Here is a 12,063-nt window from a genome sequence, read left to right as displayed (position 1 = left end):
TGCAAGTTAAAATAGGTATTTTATTGAGAAACTTGCTTTGTCAGTGAGAGAGTAAGTTACAAATATTTTCATTTAATAAAATTAGTATATTCTTCCTTAATCCTAAAAACATCTCTTAAAAGCCTTCATTTTCTGAAACTGCAGTTCATTCAGACCCAGGGTTTTCTTTTAATGTCTCCCTTAAAGAAAGATGCTGCTCATTCCCTTCGTGCAAATAACAGAACATCTGTAGGATGAGTTGCTCACGAACACAAGTTCTCCACTTAACTTTGAGTTGTCTGCATGCATGCGAATTAACATCTCTATTGCTGCAGCTCTAAAAGTCTCCTGGCACAGCAGTGGGCGTTTATGCCAACTCCTGAGCATTCTGAGAGCTACACTGTGGTCACATTAACAAATTTACCGCAGCAAGACAGTTCTGCTGAAAAACAGCCCGTTTCCTAATCATAACTTAGACTCGGTAGAGATGAATGCTACACACTAAAGCAGCATTTACAGGCATACCTGGTACTGAGCTTCACTTGACTGCACTTCGCAGATACTGTGCTTGTCACAGATTGAAGGGAAGACCCTCCGCCAGCAAAAAGGTGATGACTTGCTGAAGGCTCAGATGATGGATCATGATTAGCATTTTATAGCAATAAAGTCTTTTTAATTAAGGTATATGCATTGTTTTTCAGACAATGATGATATTGCACACTTAGTAGACTACAGTAGGTTAACATGTTATATGCACTGGGAAACCAAAAATTTGTGTGACACACTTTATTGCGATATTTGCTTTACTGTGGTGGTCTGGAACCGAACCCACGATATCTCCAAGGTCTGCCTGTACTTGTTAAATACATTTAGGCTTCCAAGCGGGTTAAAAAACAAATTACAAATTAAACGATTTAATCCTATAAATTATTTTCTAAATGCCTTTTATATGTGAAACACTAAAAGTATGAGGTAAATAAATATTTAGAACATATTTTAAATATGTTAAACCAAAACTGATACCTAATAAATAGGGTCATGTGGCTAGATCTCTTTTAATTTACCAAAGAACATAAAGCTTGTCTGAGGGCAACATTTAGTAATTTTCTTTTTTAATTACTATATTTATTGTTCAGCATTAAACACATTATATTACCATTTTCGCAAATCATTTTTTAGGTATTTTAATACCAGCCTGAGCCAGTTTCACACTGAAGGCTCCCAGTGCAAAAGCAGAGCTTCTGGGTTCTCCAGGAAGCAGCAGGGAGCATCAACAGCCTTCCTAGTCCTGGTTCCACAGCCTTCCACGCAGCAGCGGTCAGTGCCCCAGGCTGAGCCCAGCATGGAGGCCGCCATGACACCGACACCAGTCATTTTCAAATTCACTGATTTTTACACATGCAGACAAGGAAGACTAAATTCTAAATGTGAAAGTAGGATGTTAGGCTTAGAATTTAAGGTAACAGGGTTATCCTTCTGCACTGTGATGCTTTATGTAAACAGCATAAATAATATATCACATGGCAATAATCGTGTTGATAAAATTTAAGTGAATCTGCTCAAATTACTATTTTTAGCACAAAAGTTAAAGATTAGACTTATACTTCTGTTGATGGATTTTGTAGATGAGAAGATTTACTGAAGTTCTTATTCCCTTCCTGATGGCACTGATTAGTACTTTGGATAGAAAGGCAAGAAAAGATGAACCTTAAAAAATAGTGTTTCTAGTTTTTAATGAAATGGGGAAAATATTATAAGAAGGCCTCTTATCAAAATCAGTAAAATTCTTTTTTAGGAGGTGCTATCAATAAGTACAAAGTCATAATTTAAGGTCCATTTCCTACCAGCACTATACCTGCCAAATTTGGCAATTTAAAGGAATAGAGTAGATGTTGATTTTGAAATTACAGCAAACAGCTGCAGGGAGCAATGTTTTAAAATGTTGACATAATTGGTTGTAAATAATTATTTAAGAATTACTAATTATTATATTCATTCAGAACTTTAAATATTGATTTTTTTTTTTCTTTTTCCTGGCAAGGTTCCTGTGTTTTACATACACAAAATCAGAGAAGGTTAGCATGGGGTGAAATATCACATTTTACAGAAGAGGCACGTGAGGGTCAGAGAGGTTGCGATTTGCCCAAGGTCACACAGTTAGTAACAGATCTGGGATTAGAATATGACTGCGTGTGGGGTTCTCGCCTTCATAATTTAAGTCTTAGGGAATATGGCTGAAGGTTCACTTTCTTTTTATCTTTCCCGTTGGAGAGTGGTTGCATTAACAGCAGGAGGACTCTGTTCAGGACTCTTTTGAAGAAATCTGTAAAACAAGTACTCATCCCGAAATTCATAGTCGTTGGTGATATGTTGGATAACTCCCCCTTGCACCAGTCTGTCTCCATATATCACAGCTTCACCACGGTCGGAGGCAAGGCCAACTTCAATTAGCCAGTTCACCAGGTCACAGCCACAGAAGGTCCCAGCAGAAGTCTTTGTACCACACCTGTATGTCAAAGGAATGATTCACCCATATATTCTGTAAACCTGGTATCAGCACTGCATGATAGAAGACAAGCAAGGAAAAACAGGACACAGGGAAAGAGCATGATAGTTAAAAGTGTGGCAGGAATGAAACTACTCTTTTTTTTTTTTTTTTTACAGAGACAGAGAATCAGAGAGCGGGATAGACAGGGACAGACAGACAGGATCGGAGAGAGATGAGAAGCATCAATCATTAGTTTTTCATTGCGCATTGCAACACTTTAGTTGTTCATTGATTGCTTTCTCATATGTGTCTTGACCTCAGGTCTTCAGCAGACCGAGTAACCCCTTGTTGGACCTTGGGTTCAAGCTGGTAGACTTTTGCTCAAACCAGTTGAGCCCGTGCTCAAGCTGGCGACCTCGGGGTCTCGAACCTGGGTCCTCCGCGTCCCAGTCCGACGCTCTATCTACTGCGCCACCGCCTGGTCAGGTAAAACTACTCTGAATATAAAGGGTTCAACTCACCTGACCTTAGAAAGGCCCATTGGAGAAAAAGAAAATACTTCAATAATGCTTGTGAAGACAGATATGCCTCAACCAAAAAAATACTCAGATAATGCAAAGTCATCTACAGAGAAATATTTTTACAGCAGTGATAGCCTTTAATGATCAGATGGCCTTCTGTAGACAGCTGAATATTATATATTTTGTAAGTAAGTTATATTCACAGTTATAAGTAATGTATCTCAGGAACATTAAATAATATTTTTTACATGCTCTTACGGACAATTTTAACTAAACTACTCAAATCAAACTTCCTATTTTCTGCTTGCCGCAGTGCCCACAAATAGCCTTTCCTCTTGCCCTCAGCAGCCGAGACCACTTTACTGATATGTCAGCAATGTGCTGCGCTAGGAAGCGAGGGAAGAATAAGTGAGATCTGTCTTGTTAAATCTATGATTTTTAAAAGGGACTTCGATTCTGAATCTACTCCTTGATTATTTGAAATGCTCTTCACAATGCAAATGTGGGGCGCCTCAGGTATAAGCAAATGAACAAGGGAAAGAGAAATGTGAAAACCACCCAATCAAATGCATTCTGTACATTTTCAAACAAATATGCAACAGACAACATGAATCTGTTCAGAAGCATCAGCCAAACTGTAAAATCCAAAGTGCTTGCCAATAGGAAACAGTGGGTGAAAATCAAGATGAAATGAGAAATAGGTGACAAAAATTTAAAGACATTTAACCACAAATGAATATACATTAGGTTTTCACATAAAAATTAGAAGAAATTAATATACATGAAAATTTTCCTCAAGTACATAAAATTACAATATTTTAACATCAGTATTTTACTTCATAATAAGGTATCTTAATTTATGCTTTGCAACTACAAACATCACTTTCAACAGAAGCCTGAATATTGCAACCTGAGCTTGAGCCTTCTTCCTGCTTGCTGATTTTAATTTATAGCCCAACATCTTCTATCAGACACCGGAGGAACACTGCTTCCTGACGACTGCCGGGAGCTCCAGCAGAGCTCATGAAACTTGCCTCTGCAGAGCAGCAGCATCAGACCAGCGGGCCCATTCGGCCACCTGGGACCCAGGCAGCCCGCAGCCCTGCAAATGGCAACGGCTACGCTTCTCGGCAGTCTGCAATCACAGTGGGTCTGGCAGAGCTAAAATGGATCTCATTTTTTTAATTTTAAAGAGCAGTTTTTGAAATAATTGTGTTTGGCCCTTTAAGGGTGGGAAACTAACTTTTCTTCATAGCTGACCACTTCCAGAAACTGGACTAGGCCCATCATATAGATTGTCATTTAAATCAAACAAAATATCTTCTTTAAAATAACAGTTATTTTAAAGAGGAGGAAAAGAAAGGTTTGGAGAATTGTACTTGCCCACAGCTAAATTGAACTTGTCACATAGCTAATAAGCGGCATATCCAGGAATTGAGCTCTAATATTATTAGTCCCCACCCAGTGAGCCCTCCTTCCACTAGCTATATGAGGCGACGTTCTGGTTATAATAAAATATACTGGCATAATAAGTAGGTAAATTACCCTAAATGGTAATTTTTATAAGTTAGCAAATTTTCACTTGTAGACATAAAAGCATGCGTTTCTTTACATTTAGTTTTGGTTTTCTTCTCTTTTACGACAACCGAAAATATTGGTAACGTTTGTTTTTGGATTTCCTGCTGCATGCTCTGTATCCTGAGGATTAGTATAATAAATATGATGTCACAGACTGAAGATTAAGACTCGAGGTAGAAAAATAAGCAGCAGAATTAGTATATTTTCAGTTTTAAATTTAAGTTTATTAAAAGTAAGCACTAAAAGTGGACTCCATCCCACTGGCCACATCTCAGGAGCTCAACTGCCACGTGTGGCTTAGAGGTTACACTACTGGAAAGCACAGATCAAGGTCAAGAGTGGTTTTTGTTATCTTCCACACGTTAGTTTAAACTGTGATGCTGTGGAAGACAGAGAATTCTGAAATTAGATAAAAATGAAAAATTTTCAGTCTGCTTGTTTATAGGGGCGATGTCTTTATATTGTATTTTCCTCTTAAATTTGCTGTGAACCTAAAACTGCTTTTTTTTAAAAATAAAGACTTTTTCTTTTTCAATTATAGCTTACATTCAATATTATTTTGAATTAGCTTTAGGTGTACAGCACAGTGGTTAGACAATCATGTACTTTACAAACTAACCCCGCCCCCCACTTTCAATACCCACTTGGCACCGCACATAGTTATTACAGTATTTCTGACTATATTCCCTATGCTGTACTTTACATCTTTGTGACTATTTTGTGACTACCAATTTGTATCTCTTAATCCCTATACTGTTTCACCCAGTCCCCCAAGCCTCCTTCCCTCTGGCAACCCTCAGTCTGTTCTCTGCAACTATGAGTCTGTTTTTATTTTGTTTGTCCATTTATTTTATTCTTTAGATTCCACATATAAGTGAAATCATATGGTACTTGTCTTTCTTTGTCTAATGTATTTCACCCTCTTGGTCCAACCATGCTGTTGCAAATCGTAAGATTTCATTCTTTTCCTGTGTGTGTGTGTCCCCACTTTTTTTATCCACTCATTTATTGATGGGCACTTGGGTAGCTTCCATATCTTGGCTATTGTAAATAACAAGCATTAGAATTAAGAGACAGAAATTTCATTTCATTTCATTTTCTTGACAATATCATTATTAATATGAAATAACATAGCACTAAGAGATGGGGAATACAAAATCACTTCTAAATCCAATGTATTTCAAAGTTTTGTGAAAGACACTAATTGTCGATATGAAATGAAAGTTGATATTCGACTACATTTTGATTCCTTCTTAGAGTTTTCATTTTATATGGAAATCAGAAGTTATATGACATTTAAAAATATAAAAATTAAAGTGATAATGGCTCTTATATATGCTGTTCCTTAAACTATAGCTATTTTTAACTTTTACATATATATGTGATATTAAAAGGAACAATCATATAGTTAGTCACAACCACATTACTTAATCTGTTACAAACCAAAATTATCATCTAAAATATAATTACCTAGAATCTATACTTACCTTCTTTCTTTTACTATGTTTCGGATACAGAGGTCACGGTGATAGTGGATAAACTGTTGACAGGTCATTTTTATTTCCTCAGGAACAGGAGAATCCCTGTTTTCTGCCGTTTCTTTATTGTTCCATAGAAATTCAAGTCTGAAAACCAAATTTAAGGAGGCCGTTTTAAAGGAAAGAAGAGAACCTTTCCTACTTATTACCCCATCAACAGGGCTTTTCTGAGCTGTCATTTACCAAAGCTGTCATCAGCAACACCCAGACATCATTAGTGTCTGGCACAGAAACAAGCCTGTGTTCAGTTTCCTATTCAAAGCATGCTGTGGGGGTGGGGGACATTTTATAAAACATCCAGAACAATTTTATAAAATATCCTCCTGACATGTTTGACCCATTTCAGTTTCTACCATAAATGAAGTTTCTTATTCTACATTCTACTGTTTGAAATGCAAAACTAACTTACAGAGATCAATTATTTTATTTAATCATTTTCCAATTTCAGTACTCAAAAAACACATAATGGGATCTGGCGTTCAGAACAATTCTGTTTCTACCAACCCAGACTATAAATTTGTTGGCTATTTTAATTGACCAATTATGAAGCTGGTAACTAAGTCCAATGACTTTCCTATTATGCTTTTTCTCTCCCATGAAAGGATTATGACCCAAGCAACTATATCTTAGCAATGATGATGATGTTAATGATGGAAAAAAAAGAGGTAAAAAAAACCCAGTTACCATATATTGGGCACTTTTTATATCATTAGTAGTAGAAATTCCATTAGCACTTCTAGTTTCTCCTAATTATGACTTTGAAAACAAATGAAGTAGAAGGTCTTATAACTCGACCCCCACCCCACCTAATTCTCCTCCCCCCAAGTTGAAGTATTCCTACTTCATTATTTCTTTTCTTTTTTTCTTCTTTTCCAAATGAGAGGAGGGGAGATAGAAAGACAGACTCCCACACACACCCCAACTGGGATCCACTTAACCCCCCCACCCCAGTCTGGGGCTGGTGCTCTGCTCATCTTGGGCCATGCTCTGCAACTGAGCTATTTTTAGTGCCTGAGGCAGAGTCTCCATGGAGCCATCCTCAGTGCCTGGGGCCAATACACTTGAACCAATGGAACCATGGCTGTGCGAGGGAATGAAGGAGGGAAGGAAGGAGAGAGAGAGAGCCAGAGAGAGAGAAAGAAGGGGGTTGGGGGGTGGAGAAGCAGATGGTCGCTTCTCCTGTGTGCCCTGACTGTGAATCGAACCTAGGACATCCACAGCTCGGGCTGACTCTCTACCACTGAGCCAACTGGCCAGAGCCTTCCTTATTCTTCATAAAAAAATACCTGGTCTGAATTCAAAGCAACTCTTCACCAAGCTAATGAAAAACCAAAATTTAGAAAGAAGAAAACTTGAGTTTTCTATAAATTGTCAGTTTGATAGAGAAATCCTGTTGTCAAAGATGAAAGAATCAAATAGAGACCTTTGGGGCACAGCATTTCTAAATAATTTTTCAAATTTCGTTTTACTTTATGTATGTAGATAATGGCACAGATAGAAGCCACTATCCATCATTTCTTATTAAAATGCAAATTACAATGTTGGATTGATAACAAGTCTTCTAATATCTTCTCTGCAATTATTTACAACAAATACGTAGAATCAACAGATAACCTATCTGTGGTATTAGCTCACCCTTTCTGTGGTCTCTCAGCAGTTAGTTAATAAAGGTTTAAAATATCAGTATTTTAAAAGAATGGCTTTGCCATCACCTTTACTGATACAAATTCTTTTTCATATCAATTTACCTTCTTTTGAAAGGTCGTATGATTAAATGTTTGTCCAATCCAAAAATGCCAAAGGAAATAAATCCCTATAGAAGAAAAGATAGTTAGATTTTATGAATACAACAATGAAATTTCAAGACAGAAATTATGGAAGCCATGGAATTTAGTACTTGGGGAAGCAAACCTATATGATTAGAGCAACATTTTTTTTTTTCAGAGACAGAGAGAGAGTCAGAGAGAGGGATAGACAGGGACAGACAGGAACGAAGAGAGATGAGAAGCATCAATCATGTTTTTTGTTGCGACACCTTAGTTGTTCATTGATTGCTTTCCCATATGTGCCTTGACCGTGGGCCTTCAGCAGACCGAGTAACCCCTTGCTCAAGCCAGTGACCTTGGGTCCAAGCTGGTGAGCTTTGTTCAAACCAGATGAGCCCGTGCTCAAGCTGGCGACCTCGGGGTCTCGAACCTGGGTCCTCCGCATCCCAGTCCGATGCTCTATCTACTGCGCCATCGCCAGGTCAGGCTAGACCAACATTTTAAATAAAGCTCACAGGCAGGCCTTCTAATGTGTCTGGAGGTAGGTATGATACTTGGCTGCCTCTTCCCAATCATCTGTCCTACTAGTTATGATATAAACCAGTCCTGAGCATACTGAAGAAAATGAAACCACTTAGGGCTATATGCCTTTGTTTTTTCCTTTTTAAAAAGAAAATAAAATGTTTCACATTGTGCTTAAGTATTTTCTTATTATTTTTCTGTTAAAACTTCAATAATTACAGAATTTAAAAATGCTGTAGTTGCCTGACCAGGCGGTGGCGCAGTGGATGGAGCGCTGGACTGGGATGCGGAGGACCCAGGTTCGAGACCTCGAGGTCACCAGCTTGAGTGCGGGCTCATCTGGCTTGAGCAAAGCTCACCAGCTTGGACCCAAGGTCACTGGCTAGAGCAAGGGGTTACTCGGTCAGTTGTAGCCCCATGGCGAAGGCACATATGAGAAAGCAATCAATGAACAACTAAGGTGTTGGTTGCAATGAAAAACTGATGATTGATGCTTCTCATCTCTTTCCGTTCCTGTCTGTCTGTCCATATCTATTCCTGTCTCTGACTGTTTCTGTAAAAGAAAAAAAATTACTAAACAAAAAAAAATAATAAAAAATAAAAATAAATAAATAAAAATGCTGTAGTATCTGAACATAATGTAGCAACTGAACAAAATTTATGTGAAATGAAACTAGCAAGTGCTTTGGGAAAGGGCTTTGAAAGGGGGTGATGAAGCAAACTGGCGCCAGATAGTAAGCAGCCACAGATCGGGGCCATGAGGGAGACAGGAGGCTGGGAGCTGCCTTCATTCAGGCACTGTGGGATACGGACCTAAGTGTGGGTAGGTGCGGGGTTGGATGCACTGTATTACACGGCGGACCTACCTTTCTTCACCCGGAAATATGGAACTAGAAATAACCAAAAGGGAAGGATTTGACTATAACACTCCAATACTTCCCCAAGAGGAAAATGGGATGCAGGTGTGTGTGTGTGTGTGTGTGGGGAGGTGGTGATATCTTTCTTCTTCCTTTGAAGCACCTGAGCATGGCTATTGGGGCATTTCAAATGCAACATTCCTAACATTTTTTTATTTGTGAAGCTTTCTCAGTTCTAGTCCTAGAATGGCTCAGCTTGGAGTTGGCTTTAAGAAATGCAAAATGGGGGACAAGGGGGTGGGGCTGAGGGAGTTATACTGAGTGGGACACTTGAATCCATGTTAACATAATAAATTTAGATTAATACAAAATAATAAAAAAAATGCTAAATGCTGAGTAAGACTATGCTTTTTCAATCTAATATTTCACAGTTCTTGAGTACAAAATCTGATCGTGAACAGTGAAATGGGCATCACCAGCCCTTGGGATGCTCATGTCTGTCTGTAATAAACTGATTGAGGTCACTTTTCTAACTAGACTTGGACATTTTTGCTCCCAGGATAATGGAAAAACAAACTTGAAATACTTCAAAAAATTAATCTCAGGAAAAAACTGGCAGGAACATCTGATAAATGTTAACTAACTCATTCATATGGCCAATTATTTTAGATTTAATAGGCAAACCCAAATTCAAACAGTACTTTTTTCAACCTGATAATCAGGGGACTAACATTACCTAATCAAGAACAGATTGTCCCTCTACTGGGTATATACCCCCCAAACTCAAAATCATTGGTACGTAAAGACATATGCAGCCCCATGTTCACTGCAGCATTGTTCACAGTGGCCAGGACATGGAAACAACCAAAAATCCCTTCAATAGATGACTGGATAAATAAGATGTGGCACATATACACTATGGAATACTACTTCAGCCATAAGAAATGATGACATCGGATCATTTACAACAACATGGTGGGATCTTGATAACATTATACTGAGTAAAATAAGTAAATCAGAAAAAAACTAAGAACTGTATGATTCCATACATAGGTGGGACACAAAACTGAGACTCATGGACATAGACAAGAGTGCAGTGGTTACCAGGGGGAGGGGAAGGGAGGAAAGAGAGGGGGTGGGGGGAGGGGAGGGGCATAGAGAAAACCAAATAAAAGGTGAGGGAGGACAATTTGACTTGGGTGATGGGTATATAACATAATCAAATGTCAAAATGATCTAGAGATGTTTTCTCTGAATCTATGCACTCTAATTGATCAATGTCACTTCGTTAAAATTGTCTAAATAAAATTAAAAAAAGGATTGAATTCTGAATCAAATTTTAAAATTTGCACATATTTTTTAATATGTAAAATGACATTTATCTTTAAATATCCATTTTAACTGAAATAAACAGACAACAGCACTATTGTATTAGTTCTTCATAGAATTTTTGTTTATAATTTAATTTTCTTTTTATTCAATTAGAGGAAGAGGGGCAGAGACAGACTCTTGCATGCCCCCCAACAGGGATCCACCTAGCAAGCCCACTAGGGGGTGATGATCTGCCCATCTGGGGCACTTCTCTGTTGCTCAGCAACTGAGCTCTTCTCAGGGCCTGAGGCTGAGGCCATGGAGCCATTCTCAGCACCCGAGGCCAACTTGCTCCAATCAAGCCATGGCTGCAGGAAGGGAAGAGAGAGAGAGAGGAAGAGAGAAAAAGAGAAAGAGAGGGGGGGAGGGAGAGGGAGGGAGGGAGGGAGGGAGGGAGAGAGAGAGAGAGAGAGAGACGCGAGAGGAAGAGGGGTGGAGAAGCAGATGAATGCTTCTCCTGTATGCCCTGACTGGAAATTGAATCTGGGACATCCACATGCCAAGCTGACACTCTACCACTGAGCCAACTGGCCAGGGCCTAATTTTAAAAAATTTTAGAGAGAGAGAAAGAGGGGAGAGAGAGACACACACACAACATTTTGTTGCTCCACTTATTTATGTGTTCATGGGTTAATTCTTGAATGTGCCCTTACTGGGGAAAGAACCCACAACTTTGGCATATGGGAAGGATACTCCAACCAACTAAGCTACCCGGCCAGAGCTTAGTTTCTAACTTTTAAAATAGGGATGCTAATGTCTACTTCGCAGGTAATGTGATATTTAAATGAGATAGTTACTGTAAAATGCTTAACAATGGATGGTATATTGTATCCTCTCAAGGAATAGTAACTCTTATACCTGGCCAAAATTTACTTATACACCAATTTATAATTTTTAGAAAAGATTTAAATACCTATTGTTCAAAAATATAAAAATTTAAATAAAATAACAAAAACCAATTCAAGTGGCTAAACCAAAGGCTCAAAGAATGTAAGCAATTTTCCCAAAGTGACTTATTAAGATCACAATAAAGTTTAAAAAGTACTTGGAACATCTTGTCGCTGCTTACATTATCATTCTTTATCTCAAAGCCAAAGCAAAAAACGATTTGGTATTTCTGACTACAACACTCAGTGTGCATTCTGTGACTTCAACCAATATACTAATTCATCTCTACCAGGAGACAGGCAGCAGCTGTCAGCTGTCATGCACACCAGCAGCTGGCAAACAAAATAAACCCTTCTGATTTTAAAGACAACAACATCCACACACTCTTCTCCCCAATCAAGCCATCCAGGCAAACGAAAACTCCTCGAAGTTCTCAGTAAGTAAATACCTGGCCAAAGTTAAACACAGCACAGAAAAACTGTAACTCAACATACAGTCTTCCAGGCTCTTGGTTGAATAGCCACCATAAACAACTGGAAAGATTCTGTAAAGGAA

General features: G+C 38.4%; 1 protein-coding gene across 3 annotated transcripts in view; it reads right to left on the bottom strand.

Moving 5' to 3' along the window:
* The window catches only part of GPR155 (G protein-coupled receptor 155), a 48,140-nt gene continuing 36,077 nt past the window's right edge, over positions 1–12,063 (bottom strand). Inside the window, exons 14-17 of one of the 3 annotated variants that reach the window (XM_066279409.1) lie at positions 11,957–12,052; positions 7,853–7,917; positions 6,054–6,191; positions 1–2,485 (exon numbers count right to left, since the gene is read on the bottom strand). In XM_066279409.1, coding sequence (XP_066135506.1) covers positions 2,233–2,485; positions 6,054–6,191; positions 7,853–7,917; positions 11,957–12,052 — 552 coding nt within the window. In that variant the 3' untranslated portion in view covers positions 1–2,232. Of the gene's footprint in view, positions 2,486–4,807; positions 4,966–6,053; positions 6,192–7,852; positions 7,918–11,956; positions 12,053–12,063 lie in introns of those variants that run through there. The other 2 variants (XM_066279411.1, XM_066279410.1) reach the window with 2 other exon arrangements.

The sequence above is a fragment of the Saccopteryx bilineata genome, chromosome 5 (genome assembly GCF_036850765.1).
Source record: "Saccopteryx bilineata isolate mSacBil1 chromosome 5, mSacBil1_pri_phased_curated, whole genome shotgun sequence".
Classification (NCBI taxonomy): Eukaryota; Metazoa; Chordata; class Mammalia; order Chiroptera; family Emballonuridae; genus Saccopteryx; species Saccopteryx bilineata.
This window is presented reverse-complemented; position numbering and strand designations above follow the sequence as displayed.